This window comes from Somniosus microcephalus, chromosome 32 (assembly GCF_052327205.1).
Source record: "Somniosus microcephalus isolate GS21.2 chromosome 32, FLI_Smic_1.0, whole genome shotgun sequence".
Classification (NCBI taxonomy): Eukaryota; Metazoa; Chordata; class Chondrichthyes; order Squaliformes; family Somniosidae; genus Somniosus; species Somniosus microcephalus.
The window spans coordinates 31,913,608-31,935,199 of NC_141018.1; the positions used below are offsets into that span (position 1 = coordinate 31,913,608).

General features: G+C 48.4%; 1 protein-coding gene across 1 annotated transcript; it reads right to left on the reverse strand.

Annotated features, from left to right (window-relative positions):
* Positions 1–1,556: 1,556 nt before the first annotated feature.
* On the reverse strand, positions 1,557–21,472 carry stoml1 (stomatin (EPB72)-like 1). The gene is made up of 7 exons (XM_085972309.1): positions 21,216–21,472; positions 17,891–17,997; positions 16,145–16,294; positions 11,595–11,798; positions 7,431–7,659; positions 4,327–4,506; positions 1,557–1,928 (listed from the first exon to the last, which is right to left on the reverse strand). Exons 1-7 carry the CDS (start codon positions 21,310–21,312, stop codon positions 1,729–1,731), a joined length of 1,167 nt encoding a protein of 388 aa, XP_085828435.1. The 5' UTR covers positions 21,313–21,472; the 3' UTR covers positions 1,557–1,728.
* Positions 21,473–21,592: the final 120 nt, after the last annotated feature.

Below are 21,592 nucleotides of genomic sequence, written 5' to 3' on the forward strand. Positions count from 1 at the left end.
CCACTTCAACGACCTCCCCTGGTACCTTATTCTATAAAAAAGGTAGTATTGGGTGAAAATGCACCACCTCGCTTCCCTTTATACTTCTGATTTTTAATTTGTGTCTCCTGGGAGTTGAATCTGGACCGTAGTTTTGGCTTTTGTTCAAATGCAGACACCAGGATGTTGTTATTTCCCCCACCCCTTCCCACAGAGTCCAGGCAATTCAGGTCACCTTCCCCCCACCGCTCTTGTACAAAGAAATTCCAAAAATATTCATGTGAAATCAAACTCCTACAGTTTAGACTAATTTCTTTAATGCAACAGTCTTAGAGGATTTGATTTAATTCCAGATTGAAGTACGTGTCTCGTTTCCCTAAAAGTATGCTGGAGGCCAAGCTGGCCCTGGTTTAAGGACGAGAGATTTACACCCCGATACCTGGAGGGAGGTGGTGGGCAGGCTGCAGCATGGGATAAAAGGGAAGCAACGTTAATCTGAAAAATTCAGCAGATAAACAGTCTCAGGGCTCCCCCGATGCTTCAACTGTGTGTAGCCGAAGAGTGTCCGCACAGACCAGGAATGCCTTCGCATGTAAAGAGGATATTTCACAGCACCAACTGTGACTCATTACCGGACCACTCCTAGCAGAAGCGGGTTCTGGTGTAAATGTCTCACTGAACTCACCACCAGCTATTTGTTAATTAAGACTGAATCATTTTAACAAGTTTATTTTTCTACTCTTGCTATGTAGTGAACACACGTTCAACACAGCTGTAGAGCTGATACGACACAGAATCGCCCAGCACAGGAGGCCATTCGGCCCGTCGTGCCTGTGCCGGCTCTTCGGAAGAGCTAGCCAATTAGACCCACTCCCCCCGGCTCTTACCCCCTAGCCCCGGCAAAATTTTCCTTTTTGCGTATAGAGCCAATTCCCTTTGGAAAGTTACTAATGAATCTTTCAGGTGGTGCGTTCCAGATCATAACTCGTGCATAAAAACATTGGGGAGATTTGGATGAGAGTAGCAAAGCTAATACAGGAAACTCTCGTTTAATTCTCTATTAACCGGCAAACTTCATACTCCGAAAACAACACCTCAATAACCGGAAATGTTGCCGAGTCAGAGTCTCCCGCAGTGGTCGAGTTAGTCAGTGGGGGTAGTTCTCCAAACTGCCACTACTCGGCTTCTTGGCGCTGTCGGCAGTCGGAACACCTCAATAACAGGAGTCTGACTCTCCTGCGCTGTATACAGTCGTTTACTGTATAAGTTTTGTTTTACTGTTAAGTAATTAAAGAGTTATGGCTTACCCTCAACTGGCAGTACTGTACTTAATCAAGCATCTTCCACCATCCATTTAACAACATTCTGTAGGCGAGTACCCAATTACTGTATACTGCACATTGCTTGATTTTTTTATTTTTGTTTGTTAAAAATAGCCTCGGTAGATAACCCTCTCCGTCATCCGGAATTTTTAATCAACCGGCAACACGCCAGTCCTGTCGGTGCCGGATACCAAAGAGTTTCCCGTAGTAACCTAGCACCTGACGGGTATTATCGCATAACATAGCAATGTAACATAGTATTACAAATTTTTTATTTTTTTTCCAGGAATGGATTATTGGTCCACAAACTATTAACAATACATTAGTACAGCATTTTTGAGAAAATAACTGAAATGTAAATAAAATACAAGAGGTGACACTCGGGAGTCTGTGTCCGAGGCGGGCGTGCGATTGCATCTCTGCTGCATCACCGTTGCTGCAGCTTCTTGATCAGATCCTCCAGCTTCATTGCAAGTTTCAAATCGCCCTGTATGCGTATCCGGCCACTCATGTAGGCGGACAAAGGCTTCAGGTCCCCCGAGAACAGGGCCTGCATGGTGTCGTCGGTCACTTCCAGAGTCACATCAGGGTCTCTGTCAGGCATGCCATAGCCTGCCTTGCCAGAATCTGAAAGTTAGCAAGAGGAGGTTATAGACAGCCAATAACTGATCGCAACATCTTTCGATCAGGCACTTTACAGCCTTCTGGACTCGACATAGAGTTCAACAATTTCAGACCATAACCTCTGCCCCCATTTTTCCAGATGGCAGCTGTTGATGATTCTGCCATTCCCATTTACACCTCATCTAGACCCATCCTTCGTTTCTTTACTTGTCCTATTGCCATCTCCTTTTACTTTATACAATCATACCTTTGGTCATTTAATCTCTCCTGCCTTCCACCCCATCACAGACCTTCCCCTTGGTTCTTTACTCCCATCCCCCCTGTCCCGGCCTCTGCACTTGCTTAAAACCTGTTACATGTCTAACTTTTTCCAGTTCTGACGAAGGGTCATCGGCCTGAAACATTGGCCCAGAAATTCGGCTCTCCACGGGTGAGTACGCACAGGGTACTCACCCGTAGGCTGAATGGAATTGCCGGTTTCCTGCATGCACTGTGCATGCGCGGGAAACCGGCACTTCCGATCCCCTGAACGAAGGGGTTCAGAGGTCAAACGCGCACGCAGGGGAGGCTGCGCGTGTGCTTTGAACTTAGGTTTTTTTTTTAAATACAGGTTTTCCCGGGAGGGTAAGCCTGCAGGATTTACACATTTAAAAAGCAGGCGTAAGGCCTGCTTTTTGCAAGGTAAGTGGTCAATTAATTAAAATTAAAACTTTTTTCCACAGGTTTATTATTTTTAAATACTTTAAAGCAAGGTAAGTTTATTTTTAGCCCCGTTATAATATAAAATTATTTTTTTCAAAAATTTAAATTAATGTTTAAAATAGTTATTTAATGTAATTTATAGTTTATTTAAAAAGTGTGATTTAAAAAAAAAATTATTTGAAGGTTTACTGCTATTTTGGGCCCGTAGTATTTATAAGTTTTGACAGGTCTACCTGTCAATCTTATGAATGGGCTTTTCCCTCCTCCGATTGGCTGCCCATGGCTCACATGATCCCAGGGGACGCATCGCACTAACTACGCCCCTGGGACACGCAAGCACAGCGCGCCGGCAGCTGGGTCAGGCCCCGGAGCAGAATTCCATGGGGCCCTACAGCTCAACTGCCGGCGCGCAAGGTAAGTGCAGGTCGGGGGCTTGCACCCGCGGGAAGCCCCCGACCCGAATTTCTGGGCCATTAACTCTGTTTCTCTCTCCGCAGATGCTGCCTGACCTGCTGAATATTTCCAGAATTTTCTGTTCTTGTATCTTACTTAGGAAGATTTTTTTGCTTTATTATCACAAAGAATATTGGTGCTCGGCAATAAAGTATTTACATCAAGTGCTCTCTGGTCAGATAGAAGGGCTAGATACCTGAGCCCCAACCTCAGCAGCCTGCTATTCCATTTGAAATTGATCTTCAAGCATATCGTATTTTTATGAAATTAGCGTACAGAAACCAAATCAGTCTTACACAAGAGTATTCTTGACTTCGTGCTATTCTCACTCCTTTTTTCCAAATTTGTTTTCGGGAGGTGAGTGACGTAGCAAAGACATGCTTTTTGCCCAACCCTAGCTGTCCTGAGGTGGTGGGTCTTCTCCTTGAGCCGATGCAGTCCGTGTGGTGAAGGTGCTCCCATGATGGCGTTAGGTAGGGAGTTCCAGGATTTTGACCCAGTGACGATGGAAGGAACGGCCGATATGTCTAACACCGTGGCTGCAGTGTGTACCATCAACAAGATGCACTGCAGCAACTTGCCAAGGCTTCTTTGGCAGCACCTCCCAAACCCGCGACCTCTGCCACCAAGGACAAGGGCAGCAGGTGCACGGGAACACCACCACCTCCAAGTCACACACCATCCTGACTTGGAAGTATATCGGCCGTTCCTTCATTGTAACCTTCTATTCCTTTCTCCCTCATGTACTTGGATAGATCTTGGTATTCACCAATGAGGAAGAAATGCGGAGAACTGCCCTTAGATCCACAAAATTCAATCAAAACAAACAGGATCAAGTGAGAGTGGCGGTTAAAAAACCTCTGCCTATCCATAGTGCAACTTAAAAATGCAAATAATATCTTAAAACCATCAAGAAATATTAATGCAAATTGAAACTATCCAAGCACTGGGGGTCATGGGCTACATACGGTAGGTACACTGTAGTCAATATGCTGCAGGCTGGCAGCCCCAGCACCAGGGGGGGCATACACTTCAGATTTCCGCTCATTAAGTGACTCGGTATCAGTTTAACAAGCGATGCAGCGGCACGATCACTGGTGCGTTCCGACTTGTGGGTCTAACCACGCTCTTCAAAATAGTGTAACGAAAATACAATCTCATTTTTTCCAATATAAAACAATTGTGTCACTATTATCTTTACACAGAGCAGTATTAGACAATGTGAATGAGGGAACGTCTAGCTCACCTCTGGTGAGATCTAGATAATACAACTGCCGAGTTCCATTCTTTTGGTTAACATTGAAAAGGTAACTGGCTCCAATCTGTTTCACCAGGTCCTCAGAAAGGAGCAGCCTCACTTTAGAAAGTACCCAGTCTGGATTGATAGAGTCACTCTCAATTTCTTCAGATCCAGGCTCTTCAAATTCTATAAAGAAACACAAACAGCATCTCAGAGAGGAAAAAAAAAATCTCACAGGCTTCCAATAATTGCGTATCTGGTTAAGGCAGAGAGTTTAATTTACAGATATCCCACCTGCCATCCTCTGCAAACGAGCTCATCCAAAATTCGGCTGCCCGTGTCCCAACTCGCACCAAGCCCCGTTCGCCCATCACCCCTGTGCTCGCTGACCTACATTGGCTACCAGTCCAGCAACGCCTCAAATTCAAAATTCTCATCCTTGTGTTCAAATCCCTCCATGGCCTCGCCCCCCCTCCTTATCTCTGTAATCTCCTTCAGCCCTACAACCCTCCGAGATCTCAGCACGGATCCAATTCTGCCCTTTTGTGCATCCCCAAGTTTAATCGGCACCAAACTGGCAGCCGTGTCTTCAGCTGCCAAGGCCCCAATCTCTGGAATTCCCTCCCTAAACCTCTCCCTCTCTCTCTCCTTTAAGTCACTCCTTAAAACCTACCTCTTTGACCAACCTGTCCTAATATCTCTTTTTGTGGCTGTGTGTCAAATTTTGCCTGATGAAGCTTCTGTGACGCGCCTTGGGATGTTTTACTACGTTAAAGGCGCTACATAAATGCAAATTGTTATTGCTGAGAGTAGCTGAGCCTCACAGACTGGGTCGGAGGTAGCTGATCTCACAGCCAGGGAGGCAGACAGGGCGCTACAACTGGCCTCAATGGTTAGGAAAGGGAAAAACAAGTTGCGGTTCGTATGCCTGGTCGCTATGGAACCATATCCCAGTAGGGTCGCCAACTTTGGTTGGACATATTCCGAGGTTTCATCACATGACTTCCTGCTTCCAACTGCCCGCCCCCACGCTCCTGCCATCGGTCGCCTGACATGTCCATCCTTGCGCACCGCCTCCCCCAGCCAATTGGAAAGCCAACAGACTCTTCATTACCCGACAGGATGATCCTTGACTGCCCAGTCAAACAGCCTCTTTTCCCCATCTCCAACATATACACAAGACCAATAAATAGAAACATAGAAAAATAGGAGCAGGAGTCAGCCATTCGGCCCTTCGCGCCTGCTCCGCCATTCAATATGACCATGGCTGATCCTCTATCTCAATAACATATTCCCACTCTCTCCCCATACCTCTTGATGCCTTGTGTGTCTAGAAATCTATCTCCTTCTTAAATATGTTCAGTGACTTGGCCTCAACTGCCCTGTGTGGCAGAGAATTCCACAGGTTCACCACCCACTGAGTGAAGAAATTTCTCCTCATCTCAGTCCTAAATGTCCTACCCTGTATCCTGAGACTGTGACCCCTCATTCTAGACCCCCCAGCCAGGGGTAACATCCTCCCTGCTTCCAGTCTGTCTAGCCCGGTCAGAATTTCAATGAAATCCCCTCTCATTCTTTTCAAAGAAAAAGAAAAACAAATATTTTTTAAAGTCCCTATGATTTGTGTCCAGGGTTTGCTCCCAGCAGTGTCCAGATTAATAATCCATAAATTCCTGGAGAATTCCAGGATAATCTTGGAGGGCTGGCAGCCGTATCTCCGAGCAAGGAGTCAACTCCTTCAGATCAGAAGGGGGGGGGGGGGGGAAATGGGACATAAAAGGAAATCATTTAATAAAACTAGCCCATCAGATGCCTATTTCCATTAACTTAGCTAATAAAATACTCTGCTGATCCTGTATTTTAAAGTACAATTATTTGACAACAAATTCACCAAGACTCTCGCTAGGGTATGGTGAACCAGGCATCGGTGGTCCTCCAGTAACTCAACCCAAGCAGCTAATCCTTGCATGAACCGGGCAGTGGACTGACAGCAGGCTCACGGAGGGCATCACAGCCTTGTTCTCACCCCCACGTTCATACATTCACAAACTCCAGCCGCGAGGGCGAGGGGTACTAGAGCAGCCATCGGGAACGAGAATCCTGGCAGATTTTCTCACCACCACCCCCCCCCACTTCCCAGCCCGGAACGCCGAGGCCAACTGCGGCCCTGGTCGAGAGCAGCCAACTCAGCACGGACTAGGAAATCGGAACGCGGGACCTTCTGGTTTGTGTGGTTTCGTGCTACACCAGGCAGTGCCTCTACCCACTGTGTGAGGGGGTGGCGTCTGGATTACTACACTTGGAGCCACATGTGGCCTACAAGCCTTGGCAACGCAGTCCCATTTGTACTTCTGGCTTGCCCCATTTGCATTCTGTGGCCCGGGAGCTTTGGAACGGGCTGCACTTTGCACTTTAGACTCACTGGTGGCTAAATAATAAATCACAACACTGAAATCTGTCAGCACCGCCAACTTGAAATACAAGCTAATTAATGGGAACATGGTGGTGCGTGAGGTGCCCACATAGACCAAAAGCTTGGACACTGCAGCATTATGCCTCCGGGGAGCTGAATTTACCACAGTGTCAGCTGTGGCTCAGTGGGTAGCACACTCTCTCGCCTCCGAGTCAGAAGGTTGTGGGTTCGAGTCCCGCTCCAAGGGACTTGAGCACAAAATCAAGGCCGGCACTCCAGTGCAGTACTGAGGGAGCTCTCCGCTGCACTGTCGGAGGTGCCGTCTTTCGGATGAGACGTTAAACCGAGGCCCCGTCTGCTCTCTCAGGTGGACGTAAAAGATCCCATGGCACTACTTATAAGAGGAGCAGGGGAGTTATTGCCTGGTGTCCTGGGCCAATCTTTATCCCTCAATCAACATCACAAAAACAGATGATCTGGTCATTACCACATTGCTGTTTGCGGGAGCTTGCTGTGCGCAAATTGGCTGCCGCGTTTCTTACATTACAACAGCGACTACACTTCAAAAATATTTCATTGGCTGTAAAGCACTTTGGGACATCCTGAGGTCGGGAAAGGCACTGTATAAATGCAAGTCTTTTTTTATATATGTTCACAGCGTTCTATAGTTCAGTCTGTTAAAAGAACGCTGTCTAACCTTCACTCTTGCTGGATTGTACAGAAGGCTGTGCAGAACGTGGTGCTTTTTGCATGATTTGCACAGCTAACCTCCGGAGAGGGACAGGAAGCCTGTCTAGCCGAGTGCTGGGTGGTAAATTCTCATGTGGTTGGAGAATCATTTCTGGGAGCTGCAACACCTTGTGCAGAGTCAAGTCCACTCGCTCCACCTCCAGACCCCAGTACTTGGTCTTCTCGTTGATCTCAAACTGCACGGGGAAAAAAGAGAGCAAAAACAAAAACAAACTCTTCAGAGCTTTCGTTCAAGATTTAGCTTTTTAAAATAAACACACACCCATCTTAAATGCTGTAATTTCCCCTCCTTCGCCTGTAGGCACTGCCTCAGCCTTAGCATGATTTCATGGACGAGCCAGCCAAGAGCTCACCCAAGTGGTTATTCTTTACACAAATGTATTTGACGATGGTCTTCCCTATCTCTGTAATCACCTCCAGCGGTACAACCCTCCGAGATCTCTGTAATCACCTCCAGCGCTACAACCCTCCGCGACCTCTGGAGTCACCTCCAGCGCTACAACCCTCCCAGATCTCTGTAATCACCTACAACCCTCCGAGATCTCTGCGCTCCTCCAACTCTTGCGCATCCCCGATTTTAATCGCTCCACCATTGGCGGCCGTGCCTTCAGCTGCCTGGGCCCTAAGCTCTGGAATTCCCTCCCTAAACCTCTCCCCCTCCTTTAAACCTACCTCTTTGATCAAGGGTCCTAATATCTTATGCGGCTCCTGTGAAGCGCCCTGGAACATTTTAGTATGTTAAAGGCGCTACATAAATGCGCATTGTTGTTGATGCTTCCTAAGCCAAATCCTGTCCGCCCTCTACACACACATACACACGTTTTCCAGCAATTACCTATTTTCTCCTCCACACAACCCCGCTGATTGGCACACTCAATACGGACCAGGAGTTGAACCGGAGACCTTCTGGTCTGTAGAGTTGAGTTAGATGCTGGCTTTAATCAACTGAGCCACTGTGGGAGCTACGCATAACTTCTGCGTATCTTTAGAGAGGATAACTATATGAAGATAGCTCATAGGAGATGGTGAGTCAAAGCAGCTCCTTCACAGGTCCGAGAGATGGCATGCAGTGTCAGAGTGTAGTAATAACGACAACAACTTGTATTTATATAGCGCCTTTTAACATAGTAAAACGTCCCAAGGCGCTGCACAGGAGTATTTTAAGACAAAAAAAATTGACACCGATCCAACATAAGGATAAATTAGGGCAGGTGACCAAAAGCTTGGTCAAAGAGGTAGGTTTTAAGGAGCGTCTTAAAGGAGGAAAGAGAGGCAGCGAGGCAGAGAGGTTTAGGGAGGGAATTCCAGAGCTTAGGGCCGAGGCAGCTGAAGGCACGGCCACCGATGGTTGAGCGATTATAATCAGGGATACTCAAGAGGGCAGAATTAGAGGAGCGCGGATATCTCGGGGAGTTGTGGGGCTGGAGGAGATTACAGAGATCGGAAGGGGCGAGACCATGGAGGGATTTGAAAACAAGGATGAGAATTTTGAAATCGAGGCGCTGCTTAACCGGAAGCCAATGTAGGTCAGCGAGCACAGGGGTGATGGGCGAACGGGACTTGGTGCGAGTTAGGACACGGGCAGCCGAGTTTTGGATGACCTCAAGTTTACGTAGGGTGGAATGTGGGAGGCCAGCCAGGAGTGCGTTGGAATAAGAATAGTCAGGTCTAGCGGTAACAAAGGCATGGATGAGGGTTTCAGCAGCGGATGTGTTGAGGCAAGGGCGGAGACAGGCGATGTTACAGAGGTGGAAGTAGGCGGTCGTTGTTATGCTGCGGATATGTGGTCGGAAGCTAATTTCAGGGTCAAATATGACACCAAGGTTGCGAACAGTGTGGTTCAGCCTCAGACAGAGAGGGAGAGGGATGGAGTCAGTGGCCAGGGAACGGAGTTTGTGGCGGGGACCGAAAACAATGGCTTTGGTTTTCCCAATATTTAACTGGAGAAAATTTTTGCTCATCCAGAACTGCATGTCGGACAAGCAGTCTGACAATTTAGACACCGTGGAGGGGTCAAGAGAAGAGGTAGCGAGGTAGAGCTGAGCGCAGTCAGCGTACATGTGGAAACTGACGCTGTGTTTTCAGATGATGTCGCCAAGGGGCAACATGTAGATGAGAAATAGGAGGGGGCCAAGGATCGATCCTTGGGGGACTCCAGAGGTAACGATGCGGGAGCGGGAAGAGAAGTTTAGTCTGATACAAACCACTAAAATGGCATCAGGACATACACACATGAACATTGGAGGTAGGAAAGATTTTATAGGCTTGACTCTCAACCTAGCTTGGCATTATATTTAAAAAAAGTTTTGTTTATGTGGTGCTTCATCATATATCGCAGCAACATCCCAAAGCACATCGCATACGAAAGATGACTTTAAAGTGACTGTTATCTAAATGAAGGCGATAGCTATTTTGACGAGCAAGATTCCATAAGCAGCAGTGAGACGAATGACCAATTAACTGGGGGGTTTCTTTTTGGGCGATGTTGGTTGAGGGAGCAATGTTGGTCAGGACTTCAGGAAAACTCCCTGCTCTTCTCTGAATAGGCCATGGAGACACTAACATCCTCCTCAGACAATCGGGAATAGAGAGACGCCGCGTTTAACGCATCTGGGACAAGTCAGAAGAACATAAGAAATAGGAGCAGGAGTCGGCCATTCAATACGATCCCGGCTGATCTTCTACCTCATCTCCACTTTCCTGCACTATCCCCATATCCCTTGATTCCCTTAATATTCAAAAATCTATCGATCTCTGTCTTGAATATACTCAACGACTGAGCCTCCACAGCCCTCTGGGGTAGAGAATTCCAAAGATTCACCACCCTCTGAGTGAAGAAATTTCACCTCATCTCAGTCCTAAATGGTCGACCCCTTATTCCGAGATTATGACCCCTGGTTCCAGACTCTCCAGCCAGGGGAAACATTCTCCCTGCATCTACCCTGTCAATCCCCCCCCCCCCCCCACAAGAATCTTATGTTTTAATGAGATCACCTCACACCCGGGTCTGATCCATGCTCTGTGCCGAGTTGGCGGATTTCAGCTTGGATGAAGCACCCGCGGCTAGGGAGAAGGGGGTGGGGGGGGGAAATCAGCCAGCGTTCCCGCTTCTGATCATTGCTGCAAAGCGCACGTGCGGTTATTAGGGGAGAACGACAACTTGCTTTTACATAACGTCGTTTAAGGTAGCAATAACGCCCCGAGGCGCAAGGACAGAATGGGGTTCGAAGCAAAGCCCCCCATGGCCAACGCTCAGTGCCAAGCCTCTCGCGGGAAGAATGGCCAGTTGGGTTACGAAGAACTAGAGGGCTCTCTCCATCAATCAACATTCCCGTTAACCTGCGCTCTGGAGGTCCCGCACAGGCCGCTCACCGACGTCTCAACGTAAAATAAACGCGCATGCGGGAAAAATTGAATGGGCCGCGCAGTCAGTTAAAAGGGCCTGGACACCAAAAGAAAAAATTACAGGGAACATGCTTTAGGGCTGTGATGAGAGTCACCGCCTTCGGGATCGGAGCAAAATACCAAGTGTGAAATACCTCGGTTATTATGCAACTTCTATTCAAAATACAGGAAACTCTCGATTTACCGGCACTTAAATAACCGGAAATCTCTGTTAACCAGCAAAATTCAGGAGTAGGTTCAGGTAAGTTTTACTTCATATTCGTGGCCTGTTCCTAGATCTGTGGTCGGAGTTCATGCACCTGTTGCTAAGCAACAGGGACGCTTGGATCTTGTGGTCGGAGTTCCTGCACCTGTTGCTAAGCAACAGGGAAGCCTGGATTTGTTGCTGTGTACGGGGCTCTCGTACCTTTTACTATACCACTCTGTAATCCGGACTTTTTGATAAACCGGCAGCACGCCGGTCCCGGATAAAAAAAGTTTCCTGCAAACTATTTTACAGTGAAGGTGAGGCTTCTTGTACCTGGACAGTGCAAACGCAAGTTATCTTGTTCAATTACCGCGGCCACAATTTTACGACAAAATTCTAACAGCAGCAGAGACTGCGATACGATGAACGGCAAGGCAGCCGCACACAACCCTCATGGGCTCCAGTATTGGTGCTCAGTGGCAGCAGTCAAAATAACATTTGAAAAAATACCTTACTCACCGCTAACTGGTCTCTAGTTTTACTCTTGTCGTTCTGGATTTTCACCAGCTTTTTCCTGAGCAGGAAGTTCATCATCACGCCCTGAGCAGTGAACATCGCGGTGCTGTTGATATCCTGCACTACCGCCACCGAGAGGGCTGGATTCCAGATATGGTAGTGGACTTCTGCACTGATAAGGATCAGAGCTCCATCTTTGCATGTTGCCTGTGTGAGAGAGATGAAAGTTTACCCTTCCTTCTGCGTGATGTACCGTGAGATTAGATGATTTATTTTTTTTTGCTTGTTTATGGAGCAAGAAAAAAAAATTACAACTCCATTTTGCAAATATATCTATCTATCTTCTTATAAAAAGGTATGTCTGCAGCACAATTTCTTCCTGTCACACTTCTCTGCTACACTTCAAAATGGCGCACTCAAATTTCTATGTCACGCTTGAAAGAAGTATGGAGAAATCAAGGAACTGTCCCAAGAACACAGAATACCAGACTCAATGTCTGCAGCGTTTTACTTGACCACTATGAACTCAGCCAGTCTTTACTTAACAGCATTTAGACTGGAGGCTTTAAGAGACAGACACACACACCTACATTTTCACAGAAGTATAATGTATTGTGTTTTATGGTCTATAACTTTCTTTTTCTTATAAAATAATGCATTCTCCGATGTGCCAAATTATAAATACAGGAAACTTTGTGCTATCCGGCACCGACGGGACCGAGCTGTTGCCGTTCCTTCAAAACTGCCGGACACACCAGCGTTAATGTTGAAGCATACAGAGCTTTTCATCTCCGTATCTGACAACAAACACTGTTGCTTAGCAACAGCTTCTAAACAGTCGGCCCGTACCTTGGAAGCGTCTCTGTAGCTTAGCAACAGCTCCAGAGAGACTTTCCAGAGCCTGACTGTTGGGGAAAAAAAAGCCACGAGAAGAAAAAAAACCTAACAAAACGGCTCCTGATTTTTGCCAGTGGCTCGAGCTTAGCCTCCGGATAACACAAAGTTTCCTGTAAAATTTTTAAGACCTGCCTGTCACACTTCAGGTGTCACAGTTTGTCTCGCATGCAAAAAATTCTGGGCCACACACACAACAAAATGCCAGTCATTTCCAGTTGGTATCGTTAAGAGCTATTGGGGGGGGGGGGGGGGTGGAGGCAAGGATTTACACGCAGTCGCCAATCTAAAAAGAAACAATTGCACTGTAATGGAGCTCAGGAGGCGTCTAACCGCAATTAATCTCTAATTGACCTCAGGCCGTGCCTACGTAAAGCAACTGGACTTTGCGGCCTTAAAAGGGACAGGCCAATTGCACAAAGCGGTGCCCTTAGCAGTGGAATAATACCATCGGTAAGGTGGCATAACTCCTTATAAAATAGGATATCCTCCCATGAGCAATGCCACGGAAGATGTGCTAGTGATTCTACGTTCCCGTGGAACCATGCCCCAACACAGGTCAGTGCAGTCAGGAGAGAAGGAGTGAAAACTGGGGTCGGGGGGGGGGGGGTAAAAAGAGAAAGTAAACTGTGGTCAGGAGTTATATGTGATATACTGGGTCACAACATCTGAATTCAGACTGCCGTTCAGACGTGTGGTCATTGGTATGGATTTATGGGTTAGAAACTGGACTGCAAACGACATTCGAGCTGCTGTATGTAGTTTTATTAAGATGTTCTCTGCGCTTTTTAATTTGCACTCTGAGGTAGGTACTAGGTAGAGGTTTTTAAAATCACCGTTCTCACCGACGATGTGTTTTTGTATAATGTGTACTGGGCACACGTTGCCAGTGTGATCAACTGCACATTATTCCTCCAGGAGATCGGCAGTATGTTTATTTTTAAATTCTACTTCCCGTAAGGGCCTGAAACCTTGCTTGCGTACTGCCACAAGTACCAGGCAATGTTCCCTGTAAGCTGCGCCCATTTCTTTTATGCGCGGTCCCTTTAAACTTCTGCGCACACGCGGTATTTACAGTGTGAAAGCCGGCGAGCGGCCATGCGCGGGACCTTTCCCATTACTGCGTGACGTGCAGCTTAGAGGGAACATTGGTACCAGGCGATCTCCAGTGCCTCTGGTGTGGTGTGAGATCTCACAAATAGGAACATAACAGGAGGAGGCCATTTAGCCCCTCGAGCCTGTTCCGCCATTCAATGAGATCGTGGCTGATCTGCGACCTAACTCCACATACCCGCCTTTGGCCCACATCCCTTAACACCTTTGGTCACCAAAAATCTATCAATCTCAGGTTTAAAATTAACAACTGATCTAGCATCAATTGCCGCTTGCGGAAGAGAGATTCAAACTTCTACCACCCTGAAAGGTCTGGCTCTAATTTTTAGACTATGCCCCCTAGTCCGAGACTCCCCGACCAGCGGAAATAATTTCTCTCTATCTACCCTATCAGTTCCCCTTAATATCTTGAAAACTTTGATCAAATCGCCCCTTAACCTTCTAAATTCCAGGGAATACAACCCTAGCTTATGTAGTACAAAAGCAAAATACTGCGGATGCTGGAATTCTGAAATAAAAACAGAAAATGCTGGAGATACTCAGCCGGTCGGGCAGCATCTGTGGAGAGAGAAACAGAGTTAATGTTTCAGGTCGATGACCCTTCATCAGAACTGGAAAAAGTTGGAGATGTAACAGGTTTTTAAGCAAGTGTAGGGGCAGGGAGAGGGGGGAGGGGAGGAAAGAACAAAAGGGAAGGTCTGTGATAGGGTGGAGGGCAGGAGAGATTAAGAGACAAAAGGGATGATGGTGCGAGGCAAAAGGAGATGGTAATGGGACAGGTTAAGAAACAAAAGATGACTCTAGATGAAGTGTAAATGGTGATGGCAGAATGATCGACAGCTGCTTACGATGCGGCCTCCTCTACATTGGGGAGACCAAACGCAGATTGGGTGACCGCTTTGCGGAACACCTCCGTTCAATCTGTAAGGGTGACCCCCGAGCTTCCGGTCACCTGTCACTTTAATTCTCCGCTCCACTCTGACCTCTCCGCCCTCGACCTCTTGCACTGTTCCAATGAAACTCAACGTAAGCTCGAGGAACAGCACCTCATCTTTCGATTAGGCACTTTACAGCCTTCCGGACTCAACATCGAGTTCAACAATTTCAGACCAGAACCTCGGCCCCTATCATTTTCTTTTCTCTCTCTCACATGGCAGCTGTCGATCATTCTGCCAGTGCCATTTTTACTATTGTTGTGTCAATGCCATCACACGTCAGGTTCACGGGAGCACACTGTCGGCCAACGATTTAACCCACAGCACAAAAACCAAATAGAAAATAAAAATAAGGGCTTTTCCACACAAGAGAAACAAAACAATACACTGGGAACACAAGGCAAGGGCAGTGAGTTAAATTCCACTTTTAGAGGGATAGTTCTAAGCTACACTTCCTTGTTTTAGGACTGCTAAAGGCCTTGGGAACCATTTGCGGCCTTGGCTCACCTTCATCCGTGGCTCCTGGCAGAAGTAACGTTTGCTGTTTCTTCCGCTAAGATCACCAACAGTAATTTAATTCCTCAGATTTACAGGAAACTCTTTGGTATCCGGCACCGACGGGACCGGGATGGAGCCGGTTGATTAAAAATTCCGGATGACGGAGAGGGTTATCTACCGAGGCTATTTTTAGCAAACAAAAAAATTTTTTAAATCAAGAAATGTGCAGTATACAGTAATTGGGTACTCACCTACAGAATGTTGTGTTAAATGGATGGTGGAAGATGCTAGGGGCCATAGTCTTAGAATAAGGGGCTGCTCTTTCAAAACTGAGATGAGGAGGAACTACTTCACTCAGAGGGTGGTAGGTCCATGGAATATGCTGCCCCAAAAAGCTGTAGAAGCTACATCATTGCATAAATTTAAAACAGAAATAGACAGTTTCCTAGAAGTAAAGGGAATAAAGGGTTATGGGGAGCAGGCAGGAATTTGGACATGAGTCTAGGTTCGGATCGGTCATGGCCCTGTGGGTAGCGGAGCGGGCCCAGGGGCAGTGTAGCCTGATCCTGCTCCTATTTCGTGTGTCTAATTCTGTTAGATTCAGGAGATGGTTCTGTGATAGTAGATTGGCAGTTAGGATCAGATCAGCCATGATCTTATTGAATGGCGGAGCAGGCTCGAGGGGCCGATTGGCCTACTCCTGCTCCTATTTCTTATGTTCTTATGATTAAGCACAGTACTGCCAGTTGAGGGTAATCCATAACTCTTTAATTACTTAACAATGGCGGATCGGAAGAGACTACCGGCAGCGCTGGAGACACACAGTAAAATGGCGGATCGGAAGAGACTACCGGCAGCGTCAGACTCCTGATATTGAGGTGTTCGGACTTCCGACAGCGCCAAGAAGCCGAGTAGTGGCATTTTGGAGAACTACCCCCACTGACTAACTCGGCCACCGCGGGAGACTCGGACTCGGCAACATTGCCGGTTATTGAGGTGTTGTTTTCGGAGTATGAATTTTGCCGGTTAATAGAGAATTCCGGATATTTTAGGTGCCGTTTAAACGAGAGTTTCCTGTACCTCCTAGAAATCAGGGCCGGAGAGGTCACCTACCTGAAACGGTGCGACACTGAAAGTTTTAGTCCGGATATCAACTTTCCGCCACTGGTCAATGAAAGGCAGCAAGAGGATCACTCCAGGGCCTTTGGCGCCGATAATCCTTCCTAACCGGAACACCACAAACCGCTCGTAGTGCGGCACCGACTGCAGTTGTAAAGAGAAACAGCTGTTAGCAAGAACCAGCTCCCTCTACCCAACACCACAAAGCGTCTACAGCTCAACGGTGCGGTCTATGCAGCAACTGAGGCCCATGAAAAAGACCTGCATTTCTACAGCGCCTTTCACGACCACCGGACGTCCCAAAGCGTTTTACAGCCAATGTAGTACTTTTTGAAGTGTCGTAATGTGGGAAACGCAACAGCCAATTTGCGCACAGCAAGCTCCCACAAACAGCAATGTGATAATGACCAGATAATCTGTTTTAGTGATGTTGGTTGAGGGATAAATATTGTTCAGGACACCCAGGGAGAACTCCCCTGCTCTTCTTCAAAATAGTGCCATGGGATCTTTTACGTCCACCTGAGAGCAGACGGGGGCCTTGGTTTAACGTCTCATCCAAAAGACAGCACCTCCGACAGTGCAGCACTGGGAGTGTCAACCTAGATTTTAGTGCTCAAGTCCCCGGAGTGGGACTTGAACCCACGACCTTCTGACTCAGAGGCAAGAGGGCTACCCACTGAGCCAGGGCTGACAACGATTTGTGGTTTTCATGGGAAAATGGGTCAGAGCCTCAGGTGGCAGTCTGAAAACACTAGTATAAATCCTGGAGCCCCCCCGCAATCAAAGCAGAATCTGACTTATTCAAATCGCCGGAAACTTAACAGCCACCACGGTTCTTGGTGTTAATCAAATTCATGAAACGTGGCTGCTGGGTTATTAGAGAAGAGGGAAGCTGCTTGTGGGAGTAGGAGGGGGTGGCTGGAGGCAGTAAATTCGGGAAGATTGGCTCTCCGTACGTATCCAACATTTTAACTGTCGGTTTGGACTGAGTGGTCTACCTCTCGCCTATGAGTCCGAAGGTTGAGTTCAAGCCCCATTTCAGGACTTGAGCACAAAACGTACGCCCACGCTTCAGTGACGTACTGAGGGAGTGTTGTGTTGCTATTCGGTTAAGGCGTTAGACCAAGGCTCTGCCTTCCTGTCCCAGTGGCTCAGGTAGATAGTAACGATCTCTTTGGCACTATTTGAAGAGTTCCCCTGATGTCCTGGTCAATATTCCTCCCTCAACTAACAGCACCTGATTCACTGGTCATTAACCTCATCGCTGTTTGTGGGATCTTACTATGTGCAACATTGCTGCCTCCACAGCAGTCACTGCATTCGAGCGATACAAGGCGCTATATAAATGCAGAGCCTTCTTTCTTTCAGTGAAGTTGATATCATTTTACAATTGCATTTTCTTTTTATTTCAAGGAAGGATTTTCTGCCATAATCAGAATTCCAGCACCACAAACAAACCTGATCCTATTCACACTTAACGTCATCCCACATCTGCAAGAAGGAGTCACTCACTAGCGGGAGGTCTGGTGGAGTTTTTCCCACCCCTAACTCACAGTTGTCCCAGCTTTCAGGTAAACCAGCGCTGGCCGGTAGTCTGGGGCCTCCTGCTCTCTATGACGTAATCCCGCTACACCGCAGCGCAGTGCCGCTACAGAAAGGGGCCACTGTGGGAAGGGGAAGGGGGCGGGGGGGGGGTGTGGGGAGGAGTACAAATCCGATTTTGTGTTTTGGATCGCGTACCTTCAGAACAAACCATCCTGTGATTGGAAAAGTGATGACCACCAACAGAAAGACAAGGATGGTCAGAACCCAACAGCAAATAAACGACAGCCAACTCGGAGTCCTGTCTGAAAGAGGAGAGGCAATTTTTTAAAAAGGCAAGCAGATTTAGTCTGCACAATCAGGACAAAACATACAGCGACAGGTGCTTTTGGGTTGCAAAATTTTCAGACACACACAAATTGTGAACTGCTGAATAGTGACCAGAACTATCTCTTGAAGAACTCGACTCTAAAGGTAGGATGCTCATTCCGTTTACTGTAATTATCTTGCACATTAACATAGGAACAGGAGCAGGCCATTCAGCCCCTTGAGCCTGTTCCACTTCAATCAGATCGTGGCTGATCTGTACCTCAACCCCATTTACCCGCCTTTTGCTCCCTATCCCTTGATACCCATGCCCAACAAAAATCTAACATTTAGTTTGAGGAAAAAGTTTTAAATTAAATGGTGAGAATTGAGGACGGTTTAAAATCATTGCTTCTGTATAATTGTACTTTTTGACAATTGATTTAGTACATCGTAGCCTGAGCTACATAGGCTGGTAGCCTATGGCAGTTTGGGAAAAATCTGGACTATACGCTGGGTGGACCATATTTTACTTCTGGTACCTACCCCAGCAAGTAGAAGGGTGCATTGTCTGCCCTGCATCCTTGATATTTTGAGCATTGTGTCAAGTTTCGGCTCATATGAGGCATGGGTTTGTCTATGGAAGCTAACTTTTGCGTCGAGCACAAGTAAAAATGTATTGGGAAGGAGCCAAAAGGTGCATCAGTTACATTTATTCCCGGAACCAAATCTCACATCCACTACAGCCTTGAAGCTGTATTGTGGGATAATAGCTACAAGTGCATTCATCTGAAAACCCTTTCTGCTATTTTAGGGGAAGCATTAACCCATTTAAAATAAATGGGTTAATGCCTCCAGCTAGAGGAATTTCAGACAACCCTGTAATCTATTGTACCACAGCATTAGGACACAGTGGCTAACTTCTTTACCCAGAGAGTGGTGAGAATGTGGAACTCGCTACCACATGGCGCAGTTGAGGTGAATAGCAGAGATACATTTAGGGGGGGAAGCTAGGTAAGTACACGAGGAAGAAAGTAATAGGTTATGCTGATGGGGTGAGATGAAGACGGGTGGGAGGAGGCTCGTGTGGAGCATGAACACCGGCACGGACCAAAACCGGTTTCTGTGCTGTAAATTCTATGTAATGTAACTCTACCCAAGAGACATATAATGCATGTCCGAACTTCTATCCACAGGTGTTTTCATAGAATGATACAGCAAAGAAGGAGGCCATTCAGCCCATCATGCCAGTGCCAGAGCTCTTTGAAAGAGCTAGTCAGTCTTGTATTCTGCACTGGAGGAATAATCTCGAGTACTTTCTCTCTCCACCAGTGAGCGAATATCCCCTTCCAATGAGCAACGCTCATAAAGTAACATCAATTTTTATTTTGAATAAAGATAAATAATCTGAGGGGATGTTTTTTTTTCCTGAGAAGATGGCAGCTGTGATTGAAAGCAAATAAAACATCACATGCCCAGGTGCGAGATGGGTCCCAGGTGCAGAAGTCAAGTGGTATCCGTTAGTAATTACACTGACTCACTTTGATTTCAAAAACAAAGCCTAATTTTGACATGTTCCGCTCTTAGCTATAAACAAGCTCGTGAAGTGATACAAATGTAGGTTTGAGCCTTTCTCCACCAGTTCCTGATCGGAGCAAAGGCTGTAGGATAGGGCAAGGAGGAGAAAAATTAGCTGGAAGTGTCATGGCTAGCGGCACAGAGTACTCTCTTGCAACAAGGACCTGGGGGAGCAGGTGGCACACGTTCCACCACAGATCCCAAAGGGACAGGCTACAAGGGGAAAGGGAAAACAACTTTGGGGGAAAAATTTAAGTGTCCATTTAACCTCTCTTGAAAGCACCAACTCTTGCTTGGCCACAGTTCATATTTTCAATTTTATAAAACTAGACAATACATTTAAAGATTATAAAAGTAACTTACAAATGTTTTTAAACAGTTCATAATTTTATAATAAAAATCACAAAGTAAAATGGTACACAATTATAATTATTTAAATAAAATATCAATGGCACTATCATTTTATTATTAAATTAGGACTATTCTAATTATGCACAGGGCACTCGAATAGTGCCCCGATTGCTCTGTGGTTTTTTCACCGCCACGCCTGGGTACCTGACCGCCCACCCCACACCGAGGACCATGATCTTCACACCGGGGCATTTGGCCTCCTCCTCCCACCCTCACCTGGGCACCCAGACATCCTGCTCGACCGCCCCCCCCCTCACCTGGGCACCCTGACATCCTGCCCCGCCTCACCTGGGCACCCTGACACCCCGCTCCCCCTCACCTGGGCACCCTGACACCCCGCCCCCCTCACATGGGCACCCTGACATCTCGGCCCCCCCCTCACCTGGGCACCCTGACATCCCGCCCCCCCTCACCTGGGCACCCTGACACCCCGCCCCCCCCTCACCTGGGCACCCTGACACGCACCCCCACACACCTGGGCACCCTGACACCCACCCCCACACACCTGGGCACCCTGACACCCACCCCCACACACCTGGGCACCCCGACACCCACCCCCACACACCTGGGCACCCCGACACCCACCCCCACACACCTGGGCACCCCGACACCCACCCCCACACACCTGGGCACCCCGACACCCACCCTCACACACCTGGGCACCCCGACACCCACCCCCACACACCTGGGCACCCCGACAGCCACCCCCACACACCTGGGCACCCCGACACCCACGCCTACACACCTGGGCACCCCGACACCCACCCCTACACACCTGGGCACCCCGACACCCACCCCTACACACCTGGGCACCCCGACACCCACCCCTACACACCTGGGCACCCCGACACCCACCCCTACACACCTGGGCACCCCGACACCCACCCCTACACACCTGGGCACCCCGACACCCACCCCTACACACCTGGGCACCCCGACACCCACCCCTACACACCTGGGCACCCCGACACCCACCCCTACACACCTGGGCACCCCGACACCCACCCCTACACACCTGGGCACCCCGACACCCACCCCTACACACCTGGGCACCCCGACACCCACCCCTACACACCTAGGCACCCCGACACCCACCCCTACACACCTGGGCACCCCGACACCCACCCCTACACACCTGGGCACCCCGACACCCACCCCTACACACCTGGGCACCCCGACACCCACCCCTACACACCTGGGCACCCTGACACCCACTCCCACACATTACCGGAGCCTTTCTGCACCGGCTCGAAGGGGCACGCCGGCCGGCGGTGCTGCAGCGCCCCGGACCCGTCCTCGCCGCTGGCCTCCGGCTGGTAACTCATCCCGCCACCGACTACTCGGCGTCCACCCTAGGCAGCCCCGGCGCGCCGATCCTCGCTCCCCGGTCGCCCATCGCCGGCCCGGCCGCCGCACATTGTGACCCGGCCCGGTCCGCCGTCACCATGGCGCTGCCGACAAGCACCCACCGCCCCAGGAGCGGCCCGGGAACCTGACCGCCCGCCACAGCGCCCCCAGCGGATGGGAGTCAGCCCGCCACAGCGCCCCTAGCGGATGGGAGTCAGCCCGCCACAGCACCCCCAGCGGATGGGAGTCAGCCCGCCA